We start from the raw sequence: 27830 nt of genomic DNA, 5'->3' as shown, positions 1-27830 counted from the left end.
TTATAGGCTTAAAGAATATATTGCGTTGGAATCTAGTAAAGTCTGCTCTGGATAAGGAAGATAAAAGTGTTCCTGTGTATTCTCCCTTATTTAATTTTTTATTTGTAGTTTCATTGTGTAATGTGTTTGTTTAGTTATGTCTTGTGTCTGTGGATTGTAAGGAATGTCTTTAATCTGTTTAATAGAGAATGAATGTAAAAATTGTTTGAAGTGCTTAGAAATATAGGCAGGGCCATTGTCTGTTTTTATAGAATTAGGTGTTCTCATTATTGTAAAGTAAGCTAACAGGTGGGTTATAACACATTGTGTAGTTTTACCTCGGAGAGGTGTGGCCCATATAAAAGAAGAATTTGTATCTATCGAGACACATAAAAAGGAAGAGGAAGAAAGTTCAGGGCAATGAGTTACATCAATTTGCCATAAAATTCTCTTTCATTTGTCATAAACCTTTTTTATATTTTTGTATTCATCATTTACTTTCATGCATTGGAGAAGGAAATGGCAACCCACTCCAGTGTTCTTGCCTGGAGAATCCCAGGGACGGGGGAGCCTGGTGGGCTGCCGTCTATGGGGTCGTACAGAGTCGTACATGACTGAAGCGACTTAGCATAGCATTCATCGTTTTATTTGCTATTTCTTATATCTTTTTATTAAAAGCATATATCTTACTTTTCTTTAGCAACTATGAAGTGTCTTGTATATTAGCATTTTATAGATTGGTGAATATATTTATTATATTACATTATATATTATATATGTTTTATTATATATATTTATTAATAGTCTAACATCTCTAGTTTTTCTGTAAGAAAAACTTTTTGTAAGAGGAAGTTAGTATTCAGTAATTAATGTTTTAAAATCTTAGTTTATTTGGAAATGACCAAGCTATTTAATAAACTTTTATCATTTAGTTTAGTACAATTCTAGAAATTCAAGTTAGGCTAATGCAAAGAGATCCAACTAATCCATTCTGAAGGAGATCAGCCCTGGGATTTCTTTGGAAGAAATGATGCTAAAGCTGAAACTCCAGTACTTTGGCCACCTCATGAGAAGAGTTGACTCATTGGAAAAGACTCCGATGCTGGGAGGGATTGGGGGCAGGAGGAGAAGGGGACGACAGAGGATGAAATAGCTGGATGGTATCACTGACTCGATCGACGTGAGTCTGAGTGAACTCCGGGAGTTGGTGATGGACAGGGAGGTCTGGCGTGCTGCGATTCATGGGGTTGGAAAGAGTCAGACACGACTGAGCGACTGAACTGAACTGAGCTGAATCCTAAGATTATTTTAGATAGACATTAAAAAAAATATTTTTAATAGAGTTTATCTAAAAGTTTTCATCTCATTTATATATTTATATATATATAAAGAGTTACTTTTTTGTTGACAAATTTAGTTTACCTTAAATCTAAGCCTTTGACTGTATGGATCACAATAAACTATGGAAAATTCTGAAAGAAATGGGAATACCAGACCATCTGACCTGCCTCTTGAGAAACCTATATGCAGGTCAGGAAGCAACAGTTAGAACTGGACATGGAACAACACACTGGTTCCAAATAGGAAAAGGCATCAAGGCTGTATATTGTCACCCTGCTTATTTAACTTCTGTGCAGAGTACATCATGAGAAACGCTGGGCTGGAAGAAGCACAAGCTGGAATCAAGATTGCCTTGAGAAATATCAATAACCTCAGATATGCAGATGATACCACCCTTATGGCAGAAAGTGAAGAGGAACTAAAGAGCCTCTTGATGAAAGTAAAAGAGGAGAGTGGAAAAGTTGGCTTAAAGCTCAACATTCAGAAAACGAAGATCATGGCCTCTGGTCCCATCACTTCATGGCAAATCGATGGGGAAACAGTGGAAACAGTGTCAGACTTTATCTTTTTGGGCTCCAAAATCACTGCAGATGGTGACTGCAGCCATGAAATTAAAAGACGCTTACTCCTTGGAAGATAAGTTATGACCAACCTAGATAGCATACTGAAAAGCAGAGACATTACTTTGCCAACAAAGGTCTGTCTGGTCAAGGCTGTGGTTTTTCCTGTGGTCGTGTATGGATGTGAGAGTTGGACTGTGAAGAAAGCTGAGTGCTGAAGTATTGATGCTTTTGAACCATGGTGTCGAAGGAGACTCTTGAGAGTCCCTTGGATTGCAAGGAGATGCAACCAGTCCATTCTGAAGGAGATCAGCCCTGGGATTTCTTTGGAAGGAATGATGCTGAGGCTGAAATTTCAATACTTTGGCCACCTGATGCAAAGAGTTAACTCACTGGAAAAGACTCTGATGCTGGGAGGGATTGGGGGCAGGAGGAGAAGGGGATGACAGAGGATGAGATAGCTGGATGGCATCACCAACTCGATCGACGTGAGTTTGAGTCAACTCTGGGAGTTGGTGATGGACAGGGAGGCCTGGCGTGCTGCGATTCATGGGGTTGCAAAGAGTCGGACACGACTGAGCAACTGAACTGAACTGAACTGAGGTACAATAAAAGCATTATATAATGTTGATGATTTAAGACATGAGTTAATTATATTAGCAAACAATTTAAATTCTATTCATATTTAAATAAACATTATGTTTGATATTGAATATTTTTCAGTGCATGTGAACTTGAATTTATCAATAGAGCTCATTGACTTCATATTATCCAGAAACAAAGACATACATTGAGACATAGATAATTTTAGGTAGACAGACAGATACAGGTTTCTGCTTGAAATTTAAAATATCTTTTATATGTGTGTGTGTATATATATTATATATATAATATATATACATAGATTTTTTTTTTTTTCTGAATTCCACCAATTTGTGTATGGCTGGAGTCCCAGATAGAGTGGGCTGTGTATCCCAAGCACATGATAAGAGTTAACTTTAGGTTTTTTTCTTAGGCCTGTTTTTGTTTCCCAGGCAGAATTGGAGCTCCAAAAAAGTATTTTAACAAGTTAACCTTTTCCTAACTGCATGTGTAAGAAGATCTGGTTTTGCAATTTCAAGAAAGATTTTATTTTAATCAGTTTTCTCTGGAGTCTAAAGAATATCATGGCCATTCAGTGTCAAAAATATCATTTCTATTTTTTGCAGTTACAGTATATTATTAATGATATATGCATGAGGGAATTGCTGTCACATTAAATGTAAAGCCTTGGCTACAAAATTTTGACAAATAGGACTTAAGCATACCTTGAGTAACACAGTCTATTGAAATCTTTTATGAGGCCTGATATGATTAGAGTAAGGGATAGAGAAAGTGAATCTCTCCCAGTCTAAAGGGTGTAAAGGTATATTAAAAAAAAAAGCAATCTTGTAAATCAGTAATAATAATGTACCAATTTTGAGGAATAGTAGTAGGTGATGGGATCCCTGGTTGTAATGCACCCATAGGTTTCATAGATGCATTAACTTTTCTAAGGTTTGTTAAGAGATACCATGTGTTAGATTCCTTTTTTATAACAAAAATAGGAGAATTTCAAGGAGAGCAAGTTTCCTCAATATGTTTTAATTCTAATTGTGTGTCTATACGTTCTTTAGTAGCCTATAATTTTTCTTTCGTAAGGGGCCATTGCTCTGTCCAAATAGGCTCGTCATTCTTCGAAGTTATTTTAATAATTGCTTTGTTTGTTAAATGAACAGTGGCCCTTAGGAAAAATGTGAAATGTATATCTGAGTTTGCCATTGCATAAGTAAGTCCCTTCTTATTAGATTAAGATTAATCTGTCACATAAGGTCTTAATGTTGCAGCCTGGCCTTTTGGTCCTTCACATGGATAGATTTGAACATTTTGATTAATTTCTTGTACTTTGGTTTCAGAAATTCCTGCAATTTGGCAAGAGACTTTTTGTATAGACCAGGATTTGGGCCATAAGTGTTTGGAAATAATAGTAATATTAAGACTAGATCCAATGTTGAGGAGTCCAGCAAATCTTTTATCATTAATTTTGATATTTATATTTGGTCGGGCATATTCAGATACCAGTGATGTCCATAAGAATTGTTTTTGATCTGTACTGCTGAATCCACCTGTCCATACATTATTAGAGGAGTTAATAAGAAGTAAAAGAAGTAATTGAGTAATTTTGTCCCCCTTTTTGAATTGTTATAGAATCTGAGATGATATCATAATTTGAATCTCTCCTTTACAATTTGAATCAGTTATTCCAGGGTGAACAGTAATTCCTTTAGAAGTCAAACTAGATTGGCCAAGTGAAAGACCAAAGGTTTGTGGGGGCAGGGGTCCAAAAAGTCCGGTAGGTATTTTAGAAGGGACTGCTTGAGAGTAAAGGAAAAAATCATTTAGGGCTGGTGTATTGACAGCAGCACTGCCGGATGTTGAGGGTTTGAGGGAAAAGATAGAATTTGCCCCTGGTTTTTGTTGAAGTGGACTTGGGGGGCCCCCTGCTTGGAGTTTCCTGGAATAGGTTTTTTCAGTATCAAATTTAGATTTACAATCTTTGGCCCAATGCATTCCTCTATGGCAGTGAGGGCAGATTTTTGTAGGTTTTCTATTAGCCTTCTCAGGGGTGCTGCTGCTAACTCTCTTCAGTGATGTCCGACTCTGCGACCCCATAGACACGGCAGCCCACCAGGCCCCCCCGCCCCCCCCCCCCCGCCCCAGCCCGTCCCTGGGATTCTCCAGGCGAGAACACTGGAGTGGGCTTCTTAGGGCAGTCTCTTTTTAAATGGTTTTTATCTGTCCCTGTTCGGGCGCCACTTCTTCGGGTCCTTTAATGGATCGGAACCTGGTGGTCTGGAGTCAACGATAAGAAAGTGAAAGAGAGAGCGGGAGGGAGAGAGAGAGAGGAAGAAAGGAAGAAAAAAGACACAGGCACCCAAGCTCTGATGGAGCCAAGGTGCTTTAATGATGTTTCTGTGAGTATATATAGGCTGTTGTACAAGAAATTTCTTTCGACAATGATAAAGATCAGAAAACCAAAGGTACAGCAGCCGTTACCAAGGGAACAAGGGATTAATAATGGTCACAAGGTCAGGAGACAATCCATATCTCAAGAAAGACTATCCCAGACTCAGCAGCTTTGTCGTAAGGAGAATGTTTACTGAAGGAGATTCAGGCCTGTCTCATCCTATGACCTCAGTCCTGGGAGCAGCTTGCTGTTCCTCTCGTTTCTGGCAACAGAGATTGATAAGGAACAGAGGATTTATGAGAAACAGTACGTAGGAATCCTCCTGTTAAATATTCCCTGACATGTTCCTATTTCATTTTTTAATTTAAATTTATCCATTGAATTTCACTGTGAAATTTAATTTCCCCTTTACAACTCTCTCCCATCTTCCCCATAGTTCTCTAACTTTGGAGTTAAATTAATATTCAGTGTTTATATTATAATTAGAATGTAAATATTGATCCTGGCTGAGTGGCTTGGTGTACAACGGACATATTCTTTCTATATGATTTTTTTTTTCCTTTGAGTAAATAATTGCTTTATCTAATTCATTTGGGTAATTTTCTCTTCTATACTCTTTGAACTGTAAAACTTTTCCCTCACAGTAGTCAAACACATCATGTCTTTTATTTATTTATTTCTTGGAAATATTACCTTTGTACTTTAAATGGAATGGTTTTTAGTAGGCTTCAGAAATGTTTTCCTATGACTGCTATTCTTTATCATTCAAGGAATTCTGTTTTCCTTTTTTTAAATGTTGAATCCCCTAATTTTCTGCATTCTGTGCTCGTTTTTTCTTGGTTTATTATTTTTATTTTGGCTTTTTAATGACCTTGCTTGTATTGTGTTGTTTTTATTCTATCCACACTCGATTGATACCTTAGCCACATGGAGAATTTTAGGTTGGCAAGATTTTCCCTTAGAATTTGGAAGGCCTTTTGTCTTCTAGCATTTGGAATTGATATTAAGATATTCAGTGTCATCTCAGTCCCTTGTATGCTTTGCTTTTTTCCTTTTTCCCCCCTTTTCTTTGTTTCCTTTTTTCCTTTTCCTTTTTTTCTTCTTTCTTCCTTCCCTCCCTCCTTTCCCTTCTACCTATATGCCTTAAGTAGATTCCTTAATCTCTGTGTACTTGTGTTTTCTTATCTTAAAATAGGGATTTTTTTTTCTTTTTTATCTACCCCATAGAGTAGAGCTTTTATGTAGGTACCTGGGACATAGTAAGTGCTCAATAAATATTAACCATTATAAATTTTCTTTGAAGTTGTTCTCTGCTTTCTGCCTTTTCTGTTTCCTCTCCCCTCCTTTTTCTGTGGTTTGTTTTGGCTCTGTATGTTTGAGGCTATTCTCAAATATCTCTTGATCTCTGCTAGCAATTTATATTTAAGACTGAGGCACTAAGAAGCTAATGGGGGATTTTTGACATGTGGGCTTCACTATAGACTGATTGCACAGTTTGCTACTATCTTTTTGGCCATTACCTTAAATGGCCACCTACCCATCAGTATTGGCAGGTGTTTTCTATGGAAAGAGAGTCTGTAAGGACTAAATTTGGCTGCCACTGTTTGGGAGCTGAGAGAGAGAGTGACGCTTCAGCGTACATACGTTCCCTTCCCTTTCTTTTCATTGTTACTCTCCATCAGGGCCATCGGGTTTGGTTCTTCCGGAGGATGAACCTGTGAATTTTGCCAGGTTGGGGAGGGGCCGGTTGTCTGATGGCTTCCATGCAGTTCTCCTGTTTTCACTGCTTTATCTCGCCTCTGCCTGCTGTGGTACTTGGCCTCCAGTTTTGGAGTCTTCTAGTTTCTGCGATGCAAATGGATTGTTTTTCTCTTCTTTGTGCTCTTAGGTTTCAGCTTCTCCTGCCCTGCGAAGTCTGCTTTTCTTCTTACAAAAACGGGCTGACATGTCTGGTCTGCTTTGGTCTCCTCTTCCATTCTTGGTGTTTTTCTGAGTTTATATGCTTTCTGTTTCTTCACTGTTATTTCATGGGATTTTTTGGAAAGGTTGCAGAGATAAATATAGAAGTTCAATCCTTCATATTTAACTGGTTGTCGATGATCTAATGTTACTTTTTCCTTTGAGTTTTTTTCAGAAATAAAAAAAATATACCAACACTCTACCCCTTCAATGAATTTTTTTGTGTGCTATGAATTTAATTAATTCATTCAATATGTTGAAACTACATCAAGTTTATTAAATTTCAGGGTCTCAGCAGTTAGGTGCTGGGTATTATGTTCTCTGTGTGTGTGTGTGTGTTAAAAAATTCCTACCATGTCATGTGTTTAGACACTCAGTAAATTTATATTCAAAGAATTAATACATTTAATAGCTGTGGTTTTATTTAATTTATTAATTCTAAAGTCTTAGTTTTCACTTTTTAATAAACTTACCCGACCATTTTGTCAATTTGGATTGCTCAGCAAATGAGTAAACGCTATACTAGGTCTTTCTGAAATTGAAGATATTATGGTATTTAATGTGTCACTGTCATCAAAAGGTGATTGATCACTTGCAGGATTTGTGGACACTGTAATACTATGCAGGCTGTTTTTATAATATTTAGCCTAATCTCTTTCAGATGATGTCAGCCTCTTTTGCTTAGATGTCTTTTATGCACTGATTGCCATTGCAATAGACCCATGCTGTCCAATAGAACTTTCTGTGATGATGGAAATGTTCTGTTATTTATACTGTTCAATAAATGTGATAGCCACTAGCCACATGTGGCTGTTGAGCACATGAAATGGCTAGTACAATTGAGGAGCTGAAATAGACTTTTCAACTTTTGTCAATTTAAATTTATGTTAAATAGCCACAGATGACTAGTGGCTTCCATATTAGACAGCACAGTTATAAGTCATTGTTCTTATAGGATGTGCTAACTTTTTGATTTAAGTTATTTTATGTTGTCAGTCACTTGAATTAGTTTGGAATAATGTATCCAACAGAGGAATAGGAGTTGACTGAGTTATCCTGACTTTTCTTATTGTTATTGGAACTACATTTTTCTTTGGATTTACATAAGAATAAAAATATCCAGATTGCTATTTCAGAATTAAAAATAAAATGTGTTTTAGGTTGGTGTATCATGCTTGTTTTATTTGGAGTATTTGAGATGCAGATAAGAGATTGAAAATGCAAGTGAAAGGTGAAAGTACTGTTTTGAAACCTCAGAGATTTTTCTCCTAGCCTACAAGAGAAAGGAGAAATACTGCGGAATCAAAGTCTGGTTTGGATTTAGAGTTTTTATATTCTTAAAGACAGTCATGGTAATGTTTTGTTTTGCATTTTTAATGTTTGGATGAAAATACTGTGTTTGTGACCTCAGATGTCTTTATGATTAATTCAGATTAATTCAGAAAATTTCTTTTGAATCAGGGATGAAGAATAATTACACTGAATGCTATAACATTAATCTTTGGCTAAGTAGAATTGTGGCATCAGTTGAGGTCTGTGGTAAGTTGAATATTGTTAAATTGGTCAAAATTAAGTCAGTTTTTTTTTAAGTAAAGAAGTAAAAATTTCATAAGGCTGAAAACATGGCTTTGATTGTAGAGCGTTAAAATTTTGCTTAACCTTTTTTAGTGAAACAGAGCTTTTTGGAATAATGATTAGTATAGTTACCAATATAATACATGGAGGTTAGCAAAGTATATTGTATTTGCTATTTTATGTAGTATTATGACTGTGGCTTGTGGCTCAGCTGGTAAAGAATCTGCCTGCAGTGCGGGAGACCTGGGTTCGATGCCTGGGTTGAGGAGATCCCCCGGAGAAGGGAAAGGCTACCCACTCCAGTGTTCTGGCCTGGAGAACTCCATGGGCCGTATAGTCCATGGGGTTGCAGGGAGTTGGACATGACTGGGCAAGTCTCCCTTTCATGACTTAAGTCACAACTGAATATTTATTATGATCTTCAAGAAGATACTTCAAGCGGTTCTTTCCAATTCTTTTTGTTCTTCTGAAGCCTAGAACCCCTCCACGTCCTTCATTCTCAGACAGTTTCTCCTCCCATTTCACAGAATGTGGCACTCCCTCATTTTCCCATCCTCACTTATCAGCTTATAGTCATCATCACTGATTCTGACCACCCCTTGCAAGTACACTGAAAAAGTGTCCTGTTTCCTGGGGGGAAAAAAGATGCTTCCACCTATGCTCTTAATTCATTACTTTTCATCTTCTGTTACTTGTATATCAGTTATTACCTGGTTCTTGTCATTTCAGCCTATTTCCACTGTTTTTTCCCACTATATATGGTTTAATGAGCTCAACTTTTTTCTTATCATTGGGTACAGATGCATATGCAATGAAGAGAGTTGATCCTTCTTAATTCCTTTCTCCCTTTTCTTCTCAGTCTTCTCAAAAGATCTCTTTATGCTTATTTTAATTCTTTCCTTAGCGGTCTGTGTTTTAACAAGCCTTCTGCATGATTCTGATACACACTGAAGCTTGAGAACCACTGCCTGCAGTCCATACTTGTGGATTAACCAAGATACTCACTATTGTTGTTATAAATTGGGAGCGTAGGTTATAGGTTTTAGAGGACTGTTAATGTATACTTACACAGACATAGAGAGTCTATGGTTGGATGAGTTGTTCTTTAAACCTGTAAACAGTTATTGTTGGTCAATTAGGTAGGATTAGGTTTGGCTGTTAGTTTTGGAAAACCCAAAATAGCAGTGGGTTAAAAAAGAGGATTCTTTCTTTCTCTTTCTCTCTCTCTTTTTTAATACAACTAATCCAGGTTTGGTGACTGCATGATTTTCAAGGACTTAAGCTTCTTGGCTCTAATTGTTGCTCTACCACCTTCAACACTCAGCTTCTGGTATGATTCAGTTTGGCTACTGTAGCTATATAATCAGCCCTTTCACATTCTAGTCAGCATGAAGGAAAAAGAGGAGCGGTCTTATCTCTTCTTTTTAAAGACACTTCACAAGCAGTTGCCCAAACTTTAAGTCCCATGAGCCAGAATTTAGACACCGGTCACACCCAGTTGTAAGGAAGCTTTGGAAATAAAGTTGTTACTTCACGCAGCCTTGTGTGAAAATATAATTAGTGATTAAAAAAATTGTATAGCATTATGTGGTTTGTGTTTACCATAAATGATTTATCCGTTCCCTATTGTTAGATAGTTAAGTTACTTATAAAGTTTTGTGGCTATTTTTGTTGTTCAGTTGCTCAGTCATGTCTCCTGCTCCTTGCGACCCCATGGACTGCAGCATGCCAGGCTTCCCTGTCCTTCACTGTCTCCTGGAGTTTGCTCAGACTCACGTCCACTGAGTCGATGTCATCAGTCCTTGCAATGAGTATTCAGGCTTGATTGCCCTTAGGATTGACTGGTTTGATCTCCTTGCAGTCCAAGGGACTCTCAAGAGTCTTCTCCAGAACCACAGTTCAAAGGCATCAATTCTTTGGTGCTCAGCCTTCTTTATGATCCAGCTCTCACATCCGTACATGACTACTGGAAAAACCATAGCTTTGACTTTATGGATCTTTGTCTGCAAAGTGATGTCTCTGCTTTTTAATACACTGTCTGGGTTTGTCATAACGTTTCTTCCAAGGAGCAAGCACCTTTTACATTCATGGTGGCAGTCACTATCCACAGTGATTTTGGAGCCCAAGAAAATAAAGTCCCTTATAAAATTTTTGTTGCTATAAACAAAGTAAAAATAAACAATTTTCTGTCTTTAAAAAGTGAATTAGTGAGCATAAAAGCTGCATGTTAGGATGTTGAGTATTGTTGGAGAGAAATTTGAAGTAGTAAAAAAAAACAGTTTGAGAGTTTCCGCCTAAGATGAAGATAAGAATCCTGACAGTAGTGGAATTAAGTGATAACGTATAAAGTTTGGACTTTCAGTCATCTGTTGTAGAAAATTAAAGAAATACACAGTATTGCTGACTTAACTAATGCAGTAAAATGTGGATAACTTACATTTGAGTATATAAATACTTTAAGCTTCATACATTTACTTGAGTATGAGTCATATGTATTGATCTGTTAGTATTGAAATGACATTTTATTTTTGTTTTAGAGTACAAATCTTTCACTTTAAATTGATTTATTCTTTTCCTTTTCCTGAGCTTTACATAAGTTTAGAAAAGAAATAAAATGTTGTATTCTAATATGCATATACTTTCATTAGACTTACTATAGATTTCTTTTGATTGACAGGCCTTTTTGCAAATGTGTAATCTGCCTATCAAAGTGGTCTGCAGGGCAAATGCAGAATATATGTCTCCATCTGGTAAGTGTTTTTTTTTTTTTTCCCTCCTCTTTTAATACTCTGCATTGATAGAATTGCAGTGATAGTCCAGTTTGTACCTAGATTTTTTAAAAATGCCTACATTATACTGCAGTCTGTTAATCGTATAATAGCATTGTGGCTAAGAGAAACAATATACATATTTCAATTAGAAATACTTTATTGCTGAAAAAAATGCTAACCATTATCTGAGCCTTCCACGAGTCAAAACCTTTTTGCTGGTGGAGGATCTTTCCTCCATGTTGATGGCTGCTAACTGATCAGGGTGGTGGTTGCTAAAGGCTGGGGTGGCTGTGTCCGTTTCTTAAAGTAAGATAACACTGAAGTTTGCCTCATTGATTGACTCTTCCTTTCACAAATGATTTCTCTGTGGCATGTAGTGCCATTTGATAGCATTTTACCCCACAGTAGAGCTTCTTTCAGAACTGGAGTCAGTCTTCTCAAATCCTGGTGTTCTTTTATAAATTAATTTTATGTAATATTCTCACTCCTTTATTGTCATTTCAACAGTCTAAACAACATCTTCACTAAGAGTACATTCCATTTCAAGAAACCACTTTCTTTGCTCATCTATAAGCAGCAACTCTTCATCCTTTAAGGTTTTATAACAGAATAATAATAAAAATGTTATTGTAAAAATGAATTATTGTGAAAATTACTAAAATATGATACAGAGACATAAAGTAAGCAAATGCTGTTGGAAAAATGGCACCAATATACTTAGTCAATGCAGGGTTGCCGCAAACCTTCAGTTTGTAACAATGCTCAATATTTGCAAAGCCCAATAAAGCAAAGTGCAGTAAGATGAGGTATATATAAGCTCTTTGTTCCAGGAACTCCAAACTGGATATTGGAAATGAGAAATACACTTTGCTCTCAAAATGTACCACCCCAAAATACTCTTCAGTCTGCACATTCATTCACAAATAGTTTTCATTCTGTAATCATATTATCTCAGAGGACCTGCACTATTTCTAGCAGTATAGTAGTTGTAAAGATTTTATCCCAAGTTAAAAAAAGAATGTGATCTAATGCTTGTGCAGATAAGATTTTTTTTTCTCTTTTGCAAGATTTATAAAGCAGTAGAAAAAAAAAATGCAGAATTCAGTGTTTTTATATTGGTAAATGGAAATGTCTTCTAAATTCATTTGCTGAGTTGTATTCCAAAAGGCCTGTGTTTCCTTTGTGATGTTATCCTATGGATGCAGATGAAGCTTTTGTTGGTGCAGTGCACCTCATCCATGACCCTCAGTCTGTCTGAGCTGGAGAGGAGTGAATCTGTTGAAAAGGACCATGAAGAAGCCTGCTGTTAGTGCGAACTCTGTTTGAACTAGGTCTGACAGAGTTTCATCCTCTAGCATTTTAGGTAGACTTTATTACTATTTGGAGATTGTCATCTCTGATAATTTCACCAGTTATTAGTATTTATAAAATTAAAATATTACTTTTTAATGTGATATTTACTTAGAGATGCCAATTTTTCTCTAAGTTAAATTAATTATTTTAATTGGAGGCTAATTACTTTACAATATTGTGGTGGTTTTTGCCATACATTGACATGAATCAGCCATAGGTGTACATGTGTTCCCCATCCTGAACCCCCCTCCCACCTCCCTCCCCATCCCATCCCTCAGGCCAGTGTACCAGCCCTGAGCACCCTGTCTCAAGCATCGAACCTGGACTGGCGATCTGTTTCACATATGATAATATACATGTTTCAGTGCTGTTCTCCCAAATCATCCCACCCTCGCCTTCTCCCACAGAGTCCAAAAGTCTGTGTTTTACATCTGTGTCTCTTTTGCTGTCTTGCATATATGGTCATTGTTACCATCTTTCTAAATTCCATATATATGCGTTAATATACTGTGTTAGTGATTTTCTTTCTGACTTACTTCACTCTGTATAATAGGCTCCAGTTTCATCCACCTCATTAGAACTGATGCAAATGCATTCTTTTTAATGGCTGAATAATATTCCGTTGTGTATACGTACCACAGCTTTCTTATCCATTCGTCTGCCAGTGGACATCTAGGTTGCTTCCATGTCCTGGCTATTGTAAACAGTGGAGAAGCCAGTTTTTATAAGCATACTATTTCTTCTTTTTTTCCCCACATGTGTTGGGAGCAAACTTTGTATTATAATTCATAAGCTAGCATACTTTCAAAGATTGTTATTCACTTAATTCCTGATATTTTTTTGAGTAAGATACATTTATTAATGTACCATTATGTGCTAAACAATTGACCTCAATGGTTGTCTGAGATACGAAAGTAGTAGATGTAAAAAAAAAAGTCTTTATAAATATTGTTTAAATATGGGTTGATTTATTGTAATCTGAAGGGAAGGCCTAGTTAAAGTTTTAAAAATCTATCAGTCATGAAACAATGTCCAGGCTTCGTTCATATAATTCGAATAATTAGTATTTACTGCTGCATACTGATTTGTTAGTGTTAGCTCTGAAAAGGGAGTATTATGTTATTATATGTGAGAGCTCTCGAAATGAATCGTCTCTTTCTTTTATTTTAAAATTAGTAATTGATGTTAGAAAATTATTAGAATTTAATATACATGCTTAACTGTAATTCTAAAAAGTCATAATGTTACAAAACTCTGTATAAATAAGATATAACCAAGTGCTGTGTTGATTTCCTTTTTAGCACAAATTTTAATTTACTGGTCATGTTCTCACATTGTTTTTCCCCTTCCACAGGTAAAGTACCTTTTATTCATGTAGGAAATCAAGTAGTATCAGAACTTGGTCCAATAGTCCAATTCGTTAAAGCCAAGGTAATAAAGAAGATATTAAATGGATTTGATCACAGTTACTCTTAAATAGGTCATTCATCATCTTTAGTGTGTCGTAGCATTTACATTGATTTTAACCTAGTTTTATAAAATGCTGATATAAACTACTGGAGAAATATTCTAAAGAGTTTTTTTTTCCCTTTTATAATGTAAATCAATGGCAAAAGAGGCCATTTGATCTTTACAAAATGAGAGATAATTTTCTCATTCATGTTTATGAGAATTTTGGTCACAAATGAAAACTATTAGGTTGTTGTAAAATATCAGGTTAACTTTTGAGAAGGGAGTTATAGAATGTTTACAGGTTGAATGTACTCCTTTACCCATTATTCAGTTTAGATTTTAATAGTTATCAAAGAACAACCTCTGTTAACATTTTGGGGGACATCCATCCAGAATTTTTTTTTGCATATGTAGAAAAATATAAGTAATACTATTAGTCTTATTTTGAAACCTGACTTTTAAAATCATCAATATGTTTAGAAATTCTTCCATGTTAATGACTATAGATATGTATTATCCTTTTAGATTGTTGTATAGTATTCTTATGTATTCAGTTCAGTTCAGTCTCTCAGTCGCGTCTGACTCTTTGCAACCCCGTAGACCGCAGCACACCAGGCCTCCGTGCCCATCACCAACTCCCGGAGTCTACTCAAATCCATGTCCATTGAGTTGGTGATGCCATGCAACCATATCACCATCTGTTGTCCCCTTTTTCTCCCGCCTTCATTCTTTGCCAGCATCAGGTTCTTTTCCAGTGAGTCATTTGTTCGCATCAGGTGTCCAAAGGATTGGAGTTTCAGCTTCAGCATCAGTCCTTCCAATGAATATTCAGGACTGATTTCCTTTAGGATGGACTGGTTGGATCTCCTTCCAGTCCAAGGAACTCTCAAGAGTCTTCTCCAACACCGCAGTTCAAAAGCATCTTTTGTATTAGAATTTTTTTACTTAATTCTGTATTGATGGACACATAAGTTGTTGGCAACTTTTTGCTGTTATTGAGTACTAAGATAAATATTCTTTTATGTACACCTTTGTACACTTGTTAAATTATCTCCTTAGCATAAATTCCTAAGAGTGATATTATGGTGTTATAGGGTATACATTTTAAAAATTTTACAACAGATCATTGGATTGAACTAAAGTTTATACTGTTTTATAAGTCTACTCATTACTGTAGTGTATTAGCATTTAAAAATTAGTGTCTTTTTCCCTATCCTTTACTAATGACACTTCAAAAAAATCTTTGACCACTTTATAAGTAACACATGTCAATCTTTTGGAATTTATTTTATTACTAAGGTTTAGTGTCTTAAAAAAACACAGTTTACTGATCATCCTTGTTTTCTTCTTTGGTGAAATAATAAATTTTATCTCTTGAATGATACATTTTTATAATGACGAGTAAATACTTCTTACTAATATTTTATAGTCTTAATAAAGTATTATTTTTTCATAATTTTCACATAAAATAATTATGTTTTAGGGGCATTTTGAAAACTAATCCTTTGGACATCTGCAGTAAAACATTGATGTTGTATTACTTGGTAGTAAGATAACTGAAAGTTTTTGTATGTTTAATATGATGCTCTTTAAAATTTTTTTAAATTCCCTTTAGGGCCATTCTCTTAGTGATGGGCTGGATGAAGTCCAAAAAGCAGAAATGAAAGCCTACATGGAATTAGTCAACAATATGCTGTTGACTGCAGAGGTATAACAGAAGATAATAGGCCTTGAAAATAAGCTTTTTCCCTCATAAAAGATTAGCTTTCTTATGGCTTAAAGTTACTGAAATAAAGGAAAATAGTCAAGTAAACTCTAGGGCTAGTATGGTTACCCAGATTATTTAATCATTATGTTTGAATAAGTTGCCTGTTTTTTCATGTCTAGTTTTTTCTTTTTGTAAACAGGAGTGATCATTTTATTTTGGTCTTGTGAAGTTTTCTTAAATAATATCCGTAAAATACTCTAATGGCATTTAGAGATATATTTTATGAATAAAAAGTATTTTTTAGGTACCATCATTAAGCTTAATAATTCTGTGTAGAACATTAGCCAAGGGGGGGGGGGAATGTTCACATATGTGACTTCAGTGATATTGGTTTATAAAAATTACTCTGGCAAGAAATAACTTACTTTATCCATTTTCTCTTTGCTATTGTAAAGTTTTGGTGACTGTTTTTTTTTTCCTAGCTGTATCTTCAGTGGTGTGATGATGCTACTGTAGGAGAGGTGAGTGGTTCTGCAGCATTTATCTTAATTAAAATTTAATGAAAAAACACTTTTGCTCAGAATCATAAGTCCCTGCTCATAAATGAAACATTGTGGTTTGTACCATTAGTGATATAGTTTTTCACTTAACTTTAATTTTGCTTGCACATACATTTTAAGGAAGCTATGTGTTGTTTGATATAACTGGTTGCAAAGTGCATAAAAGTTTATATATTTATAAAGGGAATCATTTAAAATTTTAATTTTAAGATTGCATGCTATGTTTTTGTTTCTCTGAAAATATATTTCCTTTAGAAATCTATTTGTGAAAATACTTTATTTTTAGGATCTCAATTTTAACATAATCTTTTTGCTTTAGATCACTCATGCTAGGTATGGATCTCCCTACCCTTGGCCTCTGAATCATATTTTGGCCTATCAGAAACAGTGGGAAGTCAAACGTAAGATGAAAGCTATTGGATGGGGTAACAAGACTCTGGACCAGGTCAGTTCTGGTTGAAGTTGATAAAACCCTCAACTTTAATGCATAAAGAAAAAGAATTTTTAAAATTCATAGTCCTTTAAAAAAAATCCCAACATAATAAAAAAAATCAACAAAACATTTGTTCTTATTTTCTCTGACATGAAGTAGTTTACTGTTTTATAAAAATCACACATGCTTATTGTAAGACAAATTATGTAATACAGAAAACTTCAAAAAGGGAATAAAAATTGCCTTAGATCCTGCCACCTAGAAATTGCCACTGTTAACTATGTGAAGAACATTCTTCTAGATGTCTCTTAATAACATTTTTAAAAAGTGGAATTATATTATACTTGCTACTCTCTAACCTAATATTTTTTCCATTCAACAATACATTGTGGGCATTTTTTATGCCAGTAAATATAGATCTGCAGCATCAGGGCTTTTAAAAAAAACAAAACCTTGTTAAATGCAGTGCTTAAAATTCCTACTTTTCTTTGGTCTTACATTACTGAAGTAGAAAAATTATAAAAATATGAGTTTGAGTATCATTAAGCAGGATACCCCTAGTCCTAGCAAGCCAACCATTGATTTGTGCCACTGGCCATGAGGAGGATTGGGTAATTGAAAGGAACAGAGTAAATAAAATGTTTCCACTAGTGGAAAACAATCCAAATGCTGCTTATTCATGGTAGATCAGTAGTGTCATCTTTATGAAGCAGATTTTTTAATATATGTGAAATCATTTGATTATATGGATTCAGGAAAACTTTTATAGGGAGTAGAGTATTGAGATAAAAACTTTCTTGATCATAATCCTTATGAATAACTTAAATGTACTTGCATTTAAAGGAATTTGTTCTCAAATTTTCATATTTCTTATATAGAAAGTATTACTTATGCTCTCTATGTGGTCTCTTGTCTGATTTAAATATACTATAAAAGGTTACCTAAATTTATTATAAGCTATGTTACAAATGAAGTTTTAGACACATTGTATTGCTTGCTAATTTAAATGTTTTTCTTTGGGGTCTGTTGCTTGTGTTAGGTCTTAGAAGATGTAGACCAGTGCTGTCAAGCTCTTTCTCAAAGACTGGGAACACAACCATATTTCTTCAATAAACAGTAAGGATTTTATTCTTTTTAGTTAGTTAGTTTCTTTTCTATATTGTTATTTTATCATGTATATAATATCATTTTGTCATAGAGGAATTGTTTTATCAAGAAGTATTTATGAAAACAGTTACATTAAAATTTATTTTTGCATTCATTAAACATTTAATTTCTTGAGTATCAAGCACAGCACTAGCTTCTGGGAGACTAAGATTTCTAAAATGTGGTGCTAGCCATTAAGAATTTTCTCCTGAAGGCAGACGTGTAAACCTGTCATTATAGTATCATATAGAGGTTCTACTAGAAATACGTCAAGGTGCTTTATATGGAACTATGACATCTTAGAATTCTGAGCTTGCAAAGTACTATTAAAACATGAAGTGTAGCCATTGCATGTATAGGCTAATTCCCTGAGGACTAGAAAAGTGAATAAAACTAAACAGTAAAGATGTTGGATGGACAAGCACTATTAGAAACTTTTCTTTTTAAAATTTAATGAAAATATTTGTAAAGCATAGAAATGATTGTGAAGGATATAGATTCGAAATATGTATGTATATATGTGAATTGAGTATTTCATGTTTCATTAAGATAGAATTTTTTGTAATTTGGAAAATAATATCTAATGTAGGCAAAGAATGAATTTTTCCTTTTCTTTTTTTGAAGTTACTATTTTACTATATCAGACTCACGTATCCTGTGATCTAGTTTAAGATGGGTTTAAATAAGCATTTTAGCCTCAGTGGTTTGCTTGGAATCGAATCTTTTTTTAGCTTTAATAAAAATCCCTTGACTTTTAGATTGATAATTTTTAAAAAGATTTATTTGCTATTATTTATTATATCTTCATAGGCATTCATCTGTAGCTATATCAAACATCTTTTGGTAGAGATATTAATATTTGTAGCAAAAATGACAATGATGATAGCTTGGATATATGTAAGTTATATTAATGTATGTGCTATACAGTTGATATTCAAATAAAATTGGAGTCTGTTGATCTTTGAAGCAGAAAATGTCATAGAGTTCAAACCATGAAATCCTGGTAGGTGAAGCTTCTATAGCTATATGTTCTTACTTTTAGTGATGTTTGCTATACTGATGCTAGTTGTTTAGTCTCTAATACAAAAGAAATGTATCAAAATGTTTCTGTTGTGTAGTTCCTTTTCTTTCTGATATAGGAATTCATAGGAGCTGAAAAGCTCAAAAAGGGTATATTTAATTAATCCAGCTTGAACATCTGGAAGTTCACAGTTCACGTAATGTTGAATCCTGGCTTGGAGAATTTTGAGCGTTACTTGTGTGTAATTATTTTTAAACTTGTAATTGAAAATTCAAAGTTTAGAATAGGTGTAAAAATAAGGTTTGTAACTGAGAAACTGTTTAACTGGTATTAAGATGTAGGTTTTTGAAATAATTTTATCTTATATGAGACTTAAACATTTTTGTTTTTGAAGTATAGAATAGGTTTAATTTAATTTTATGCAATTGTTTAATAATATTAAAATTTATTTCCCTGTGAATCCTCTGCTTACCCTCTAAACTTAGAATCAGCTTTTCTTCTAGCTTACTTACTAGACATGTTGAGAGGCCTCATGAAAGAAACTCAGTCACTCCTGAGAAGAAAGAGAAAGAGGGTTGAGGGAGCTCTTGCGAGAATTTGTTGTTGCTGTTTAGTGCTAGGTTGTATCTGACTCTTGCGACCCCATGGACTGTAGCCCATCAAGGCTCCTCTGGTTCATGGGATTCTCCAGGCAAGAATACTGGACTGGGTTGCCATTTCCTTCTCCAGGGGATCTTCCTGACCCAGGAACTGAACCTGCGTCTCATGCATTGCAGACGGATTCTTTACCGTGGACCTACCAGGGAAGCCCTGCAGCAAGAATAGTAATTGGGAAAAAGGAGACAAAGAAGCTCAGTGGTGGAAAGGAAAAAGGAAAGTGAACTTGAAAACAAATTAGAAATAATACAAAGTAGATACTAATGATTGTTGGCCTTTTTATCCTTCATGATGCATAGTGTTGGTGTGTCCGACTCTTTGGACCCCATGGACTGTAGCCCGGCAGGCCCCTTTGTCCATGGCGATTCTCTAGGCAAGAAAACTGGAATGGGTTGCCTTGCCCTCCTGCAGGGGATCTTCCCAACCCAGAGATCGAACCCAGGTCTCCTGCATTGCAGGCAGATTCTTTACCATCCGAGCCACCAGGGAAATTCATATTTCTAAAATGAAAGTCAAAATCTGTGCTATCTGTTGTGTACACATAACCTTGCTGATGTGATACTTGTTAAGACACCTATACAAAGACTGAGTCATTTGTTCCCTTTCACCTGGTGAGTGGATTTGAAATAAAAACCTAAACGTTTTCTTAAAGTGATATTTTCCTGTTACTTTTTAATAAAGAGGAAGAAGTAGAAAAAAAGTAGTTCTTAGAAATGTAATCAGGATAGTAAGAATTATACTACTCTAAAGCATTTATGAGCTCCTTGCAGGTCTAAGTGTTTCCAAATAAAATCTGTTAGAGGAAGCTCAGTAGATGTTGGTTAAAACTAGATTAAATTGAATGATAAATTGAAAAAGAGTTAGGTTTGAGAAAGAAAAAAATACTGATGTTAACCATTAAGTAAATGGTAAAATTTGAAAATTATACCTTCACATACAGATTGGAAATGCAAAAATTATACTTGGGAACCTTAAGAAAAATTTCAGGGGGGAGTAGGATTTCATTGAGCTTTTTTAAATTAAGAAATCACTAGTTAAGAAAATTAAGGAGAAATTGCTCAAAAATACCCACAGGCAAAATACCCAAAGGCAAAATATAGCGAAGTTAATGGCAAGAAGCTTGATTTACAAATTTGAGTGATAGTCCTAAAGATCAGTGATTGATATAAAGAAAGGATATGTAAATTATTTCTGTTAGTATGAAGAAATGACAAATTAATAGTATAACAGGAAAGAAAAATAAGGGAATACTCAGAAAATTAATGTTTTTGGAAAGAAAAATTAGAGAACACTCAGACAAAATTAATGTTTTTGAAACTAGGCTATGAAAGGTATCAGAAAGAAAGAAATGTGGAACCATAACAATTGAAAAAAATGAAAAGGATGAGTGCAAAAATTTTTAATGGGAAAGGTTAGGAAAACATTCATGTTTTATGGTATTGTTTTTATATGCAAATGAAAGACTAGTAGGTAACTGATGGATGTTAGCTGAACCTATTGATAGCAATTTTATAATATATGTAAATCAAGCTATCATGCTGTAAACTTTAAACTTACACAGTGATGTATGTTAATTATTTTTCAGTAAAACTGGAAAAAAAAGAATAGTGGATAACCAACAGAAAAGTAGAAAGAATGATAATGCAAGATGAGAAGGCAACATTATGAAAGATGTTAAAGATCTTAGGAGGGGAGTTGCTATTTATATCCAAATTATAATCCACAAACTACTTAGTGGGCAGAAGGGTGGTTTTCTCTCCCTATTATATAGAAAAGGTAATTAAAGCTGGAGGTACATGAAATCTTGGCTTGATTACATGATTCAGTAGAGATACTGGGTCTCTTATAGGAGTTGCAAACATTTTTCTGAGTATATTGCTTTTTTTTAAAAATGTCAAGTTTGTGGTATAATTTACAAAAAGTAAAATTGGCGCTTTTATGTGTATACAGTTTTGTGAGTTTTAACAGTGGTATATAGTTGTGTCCTACTACCACAGTGTACTCTTTATTTATTTTTTAACAATATCAGTATTTCAATTATACAGTCATAAAAGGAAAGAGAAATAGCAACAATAGAGAAGAAATAGCAACAATAGAGAAGAGTAACAGCACATACACAGTGTACTTTTTAAAAAGAGTATTGTGGGAATTGATAACTTATATGTCAGAGTCAGCTAATGTAAGCAGTTGTGGAAGGATTGCAAAAAATATGCATTGGAAGTTATCTGTGTGTTTTGATTTAGTATAGTGTATCCTACTTCCTGTTAGATGTTCTAAAAGTAATTGGTCATGAAGTTGCTGTCTTTAGGAAACATCAGATCAATTTTTATATGCTTGTTACCTGTATATAATTCAGCACCTTTTGAGTTATATAGATTACATTTGCAGCAGATAACATTTTGACCACTTCAGGGGTACTACTACACAACTCTGCTTTAAACATGCCTTCATACCCAAGCTCATTCAGAGCCTTCGTTTATTGATAAAAGATGCCCTGCTACTAGAAGTTGCATCACAGAATATATTCACCTCTTTTAGGCTCTAGTACAAGAAACAGAGGGTAGTTAATCCTAAGTAAAGATTAGAAAAATAAATCCTAAATTGATAAGATACACATTTTAAGAAATACGTTTAGGGATCTGGAAGGATTGATGTTCGTATTACTTCTCATAGAGTGCCTCAGCTCTACATTTATCTACCTTCTGCATCTTTGGTTTTTTTCCAGGTGTTCATTTGTTATTAATTCTTAATCTGTGATGCTAGGATCATAGTGCTATTAAGTCCCAGGACACTTGTGATTTTTTTTTTAAACTATCCTGTTGACTACCTTCTTAAACATGACCATAAGTTGCACATTTGACTTTGATTAATAGTTCATGAATGTGTCAAAAGAGGGAAGGCTTTGGAAGAACGTGAATAACTACTGTTGAAAAATTAAATATCCTATACAGCTTAGGATGCTTTCTTTTTTGTTGCATTATTGATTCAACATATAACCATTCAGTTCCTTAGATTCCTTGCTAAGAACTGGGGGTATAAAGATATATGGTTTGTTACCATTAGAGAACTTTAGAGTATAAGAGGGAAACATTAAGTAAATAGTTATAATGTGGTATGAAAAGTACTTCACCTTTTTATTGATTCATTTAAACACATACTTATTGAGAACTTACTTTGGGCCAGGGTTGTTCTAGATAATGGGGACATAACAGGAAACAAGTAGACAGTGACCTGGTGGAAGGAGACAGATGATTAAAAATAAATATGAGAAAGTTTTAAGTGCCATATAGAGAATTAAAATAGGATCACATCACAGTAAGTAACTATATGCCCACTTTAGTTGGCATGGTCAGGGGAGACTTTCAGATGTGACATTTAAGCTGTATTCTGAAAGACAAGGAGGAGCCAGCAATGTGAAATCAAGGGAAGAGTGTTCCAGGTAGCAGGAATAGTTGGGTCAAGGCCCTAAGATTGGCTAGTTTATGTTCAGATGGAAGAAGCAAAGCCATTTATGGTTGTGTGTTGAAAATGGTAGGAGGTACGGCTGAAGAGGTATACATCTGAGACTTGTATGCTTTGGGTAAGGAGTTTGCATGTTAGTGTAAGTAGAGTGGAAATTCATTGGAATGTTTTATGCTTGGCGTGGTATGAGCTTGTAATATTTTTTAAAAAGCAGAGCAGTTAAGTAGAAGCAGGGAGATACAGTAGGAAGGTAGTACAGTGGTCTTGGTGAGATGATGGTGGCTCAGATGAGGAGGTAATAACAGATAAGTGGTGGTATTTAGGACGTATTTTGGTGGTTATGTCTCACCTGGCTTTCTAATAGATGTGAGAGGATAAGAGAAGACTCAAGCGGAACTCACATTTTTGGCTTGAACAGGTGGTGCATATAGGTGCATATAGACTTTTATTTTGAGAAGATGAGGAGACAAGCTGATTTGAGATCCTTATTGAACATTCATGTGGAGACATTTGGATGTATTATTCTGGACTTCAGGGGAGAGACTCAGGCTGGAGATAAATATTTAAGAATTAGTGACATGAAGACATATAAGGCCATGCAACCACAAGAGGTCATTCATGAGTGGCGATCAAGGCTACATAGCTAATAAGTTAGTGGCAGAATTAGGATTTGACAGAACCGCATTGCCGGGAGAAATATCAATAACCTCAGATATGCAGATGACACCACCCTTATGGCAGAAAGCAAAGAAGAACTAAAGAGCCTCTTGATGAAAGTGAAAGAGGAGAGTGAAGAAGTTGGCTTAAAACTCAACATTCAGAAAACAAAGATCATGGCACCTGGTCCCATCACTTTATGGTAAATAGATGGGAAAACAGTGGAGACAGTGACAGACTTTATTTTTTTGGACTCCAAAATCACTGCAGATGGTGACTGCAGCCATGAAATTAAAAGATGCTTGCTCCTTGGAAGAAAAGTTATGACCAACCTAGACAGCATATTAAAAAGCAGAGATGTTACTTTGCCAGCAAAGGTCTTGTCTAGTCAAAGCTATGGTTTTTCCTGTGGTCATGTATGGATGTGAGAGTTGGACTAGAAAGAAAGCTGAGCACTGAAGAATTGATGCTTTTGAACTGTGGTGTTGGAGAAGACTCTTGAGAGTCCCTTGGACTGCAAGGAGATCCAACTAATCCATCCTAAAGGAGATCAGTCCTGAATATTCACTGGGAAGACTGATGCTGAAGTTGAAACTCCAATACTTTGGCCACCTGATGTGAAGAATTGACTCATTCGAAATGACCCTAATGCTGGGAAAGATCGAAAAGGTAGAAGGTGATGACAGAGTTGGGATCACCAACTCAATGGACATGAGTTTGAGTAAACTCTAGGAGTTGGTGATGGACAGGGAGGGCCAGTGTGCTGCAGTCCATTAGGTCTCAAAGAGTCGGACATGACTCAGCGACTGAACTGAACTGAAAAGGTCTATTTTGCCAAACCAGGTTACTGCAACATATTTTTACATTTCAGGTGGATTAAGATGTTTTCTCTATAACTTAGGACCACCACTGTAGGATTGACAGCATATAATGATGTATTTTCTCCTTTTAGTAATATTGTGCTGTGCTTAGTCACTCAGCTGTGTTCGACTCTGGGCAACCCCATGGACTGTAGCCCTCCAGGCTCCTCTGTCCATGGGGATTCTCCAGGCAAGAATACTGGAGTGGGTTGCCACGCCCTCCTCCAGGAAATCTTCCTGATCCAGGGATTGTACCCATGTCTTCCCCATTGCAGGTGGATTCTTTACCATCTGAGTCACCAGGGAAGCCCAATATTGTGCTAATGCAGTATAATGAGAGGGTTCAGGGTGCTGACCCTCAGCTACAGTTGAAAATCCATGTATAACTTTAGAGTCAGACCTTTGTGTCTGTGGCTCCGCATCCACAAACAGATTCAATCAACCATGGATTGTGTAGTAATGTAGTATCTGTTTATTGAAAAAAAACTTGGCATATAAGTGGACCTTAACAACAATTCCAGCCAGTGTTGTTCACAGGTCTATTGTAATTATTTTAATATAATGTAAATTCGTGATATCCCATATATAGACCATTGGTAGCAAGGTAGATAAATTTCATCTTTTTGTTAGTGATATTTAATTAAAGGGGAAAAAAAAACTCTAGAAAAATTTTTCTTGAAGCCATTCTTGTATATCCTTCAGAAAGCTAAGTTTACTTTAAAAAGGGTAAGTAAACTTGCTTTCTTACTTTTATATCTTTAGCATCTGGCACAGTTACTGGCTCATTGGAGACCTGTTGTATATTTAGTGAATAACTTAATAAAATGAACGTGATTATTTACACTAATATTATTTTAACACATTTAAATGATACTACTATTTAAGAAGGGCTTCCCTGATAGCTCGGTTGGTAAAGAATCTGCCTGTAAGGCGGGAGACCCCAGTTTGATTCCTGGGTCAGGAAGATCCACTGGAGAAGGGATAGGCTACCCACTCCATTATTCATGGGTTTCCCTTGTGGCTCAGCTGGTAAAGAACCTCCTGCAGTGTGGGAGACCTGGATTTGATCCCTCGGTTGGGAAGATCCCCTGGAGAAGGAAAAGGCTACCCACTCCAGTATTCTGGCCTAGAGAATTCCATGGATTGTGTAGTCTATGGAGTTGTAAAGAGCTGAACACGACTGAGTGACTTTGGGCTTCCCTGGTGGCTCAGACCGTAAAGAATCTTCCCACAATATGGGAGACCTGGGTTCAGTCACTGGGTTGGGAAGATCTCCTGGAGAAGGGAATGGCAACCCACTGCAGTGTTCTTGCCTGGAGAATTTCATGGACAGAGGAGTCTGGTGGGCTACAGTCCATGGGATCGCAAAGAGCTGGACACAACTGAGCGACTAACACACGCACGCACACACGCTATTTAAGAAAGCAAGTCATATAACTAGCAAATCATGGTTCAAAAGTTTTCATATTTTTTAACAGAAACTCCAGTAAAATAGAATAAATTCTATCAGATTGGGGTAGGATTTATGTCTTAAGTTAGTTTTTTCTTTTAAATAGAATAATAAAGTGTTTTTTTTTTTTTAATTGTGTGTAGTCTACCTTGTAAGTTAAACGCTGTTCATGTTGCTCTCGTTTCTGCTTTTGCCTTAGGCCTACTGAACTAGATGCACTGGTATTTGGCCATCTGTATACCATTCTTACTACACAAATGACCAATGATGAACTTTCTGAGAAGGTGAAAAACTACAGCAACCTCCTTGCTTTCTGCAGAAGAATTGAACAACACTATTTTGGCAAAGGCAGCTCATCTATCAGATTGTCTTAGAATTATGTGTTAATTTAGTTATTATTAAAAAATTTAAACTTTTGAAATATGTGTTACTTGAATGATGTAATAGATAATAGTATCAGAATTCAAAGCTCAAAATACTGCTTTTCAAAACCTCAGAACAAATTATATAATGTATCATATACATGTACTTTATACTGTTACTTGTGTATACGTTAAAATAATTTTAAATGATTTCATTTGGTATGTTGTACCCCATATCTTTGAAATTTTTGGTTTTTTGGCACATGTATTCATATAAAAATAAAGCTCAAACAACTAAATGGCTGGTGTATTTATTAATACTTCCCATCTTTCTGAAAGCTGCTCTTTGAGCTTTATACATGTAATAGGCAGTGTTTTCTCTAAGGCAGTAATTTGTGTTCCATATTCCCAAGATTACTAGATACATGATAAACCTGGTCATGGGAAATACGTTCTTAACAGTGTACTTAGAAAATGCAAATAATTACAAAGCATTTAAAACCTGGAACAGATTTAAGAGCATTTTTCTTATCTCAACTTTATTGAACTTAAAAACATTTCATCAGAGCTGCTATAATTTACATTTGATAAAAAGATAGTTTTAAGAACTTAACTTTTTTAAAACTTCTTTTGGGATAGAATATTGCTGTTTTATTCCTTTTGTGGGGAAGTTGAGGCTTCCCTGTAGGCTTAGATGGTAAAGAGTCTGCCTGCAGTGCGGGAGACCCAGATTTGATCTCTGGGTCGGGAAGATCCCCTGCAGTGGGAAGTGGCAACCCACTTCAGTATTCTTGTCTGGAGAATTCCATGAACAGAGGGGCTTGGTGGCTACAGTCCATCTGGTTGGAAAGAATTGGACACAACTGAGAGACTAACACTTTGTTTACACTTTTATTTTCTGAGGATAGTTTTCACAGAAGTATTTATTTATACCTAGACACTAGGATTATGTGCTGTCTTTCAGTTTTTTGAATATTTTATGGAAAACCAGGGATGCTATAAGAATCAGATGTAAAAATAATTTCTTAAAATAGTCTAGAATAGTAGTACTTTTATGTTTATTTATGTACCAGACATATTAACTCATTTAATCCTTACAAAAACCATGAAGGTTATTATTCCCAGTTCACACAAGAGGAAATAGAGACACAAAAAGAATAATAAAGTCATGGAGTTAGTAAGTGGTAGAATTGGAATTCAAACCCAGGCGGTCTTGGCATCTGTTTGGCTTTTTTAAAGAACACTATAATTTTTTTTAAGATGATAGATTTACACCTTTTAAGGAATGTATTAGGTTCTCCTTAACCCAAGTCCCACATAAGTATTGGGTTCTTCCTTTTGACTGTAGTACTATTTATTATAGCTTTCCTGAACTAATTTTGTAATTTGTATTATTTTTAAAAATTCCAATTTACGTATGCTTTTGTATAATTTTTATGACAGGTTTTTTTGGCTCTGTATTTTTGTATTTTTTTTATACTGGATAAGATTCTTTTCTTTTAATAATACCATTATTAAAGGAAATTAATACATTCTTG

At 35.2% G+C, this 27830-nt stretch overlaps 1 protein-coding gene across 2 annotated transcripts in view; it reads left to right on the top strand.

Moving 5' to 3' along the window:
• The window catches only part of MTX2 (metaxin 2), a 77829-nt gene extending 51408 nt beyond the window's left edge, over nucleotides 1-26421 (top strand). For both annotated transcript variants that reach the window (XM_052662871.1, XM_052662880.1), the window contains exons 4-10: nucleotides 11078-11150; nucleotides 13879-13955; nucleotides 15592-15684; nucleotides 16167-16205; nucleotides 16564-16689; nucleotides 17717-17793; nucleotides 26130-26421. In XM_052662871.1, the coding sequence (XP_052518831.1) occupies nucleotides 11078-11150; nucleotides 13879-13955; nucleotides 15592-15684; nucleotides 16167-16205; nucleotides 16564-16689; nucleotides 17717-17793; nucleotides 26130-26304 (660 nt within the window). In that variant the 3' untranslated portion in view covers nucleotides 26305-26421. The remainder of the gene's footprint in view (nucleotides 1-11077; nucleotides 11151-13878; nucleotides 13956-15591; nucleotides 15685-16166; nucleotides 16206-16563; nucleotides 16690-17716; nucleotides 17794-26129) is intronic.
• Nucleotides 26422-27830: the final 1409 nt, after the last annotated feature.

Source organism: Budorcas taxicolor, chromosome 2 (genome assembly GCF_023091745.1).
Source record: "Budorcas taxicolor isolate Tak-1 chromosome 2, Takin1.1, whole genome shotgun sequence".
Classification (NCBI taxonomy): Eukaryota; Metazoa; Chordata; class Mammalia; order Artiodactyla; family Bovidae; genus Budorcas; species Budorcas taxicolor.
The sequence above is the reverse complement of the archived record's forward strand: the minus strand, read 5'-3'. Positions and strand labels throughout refer to the sequence as shown.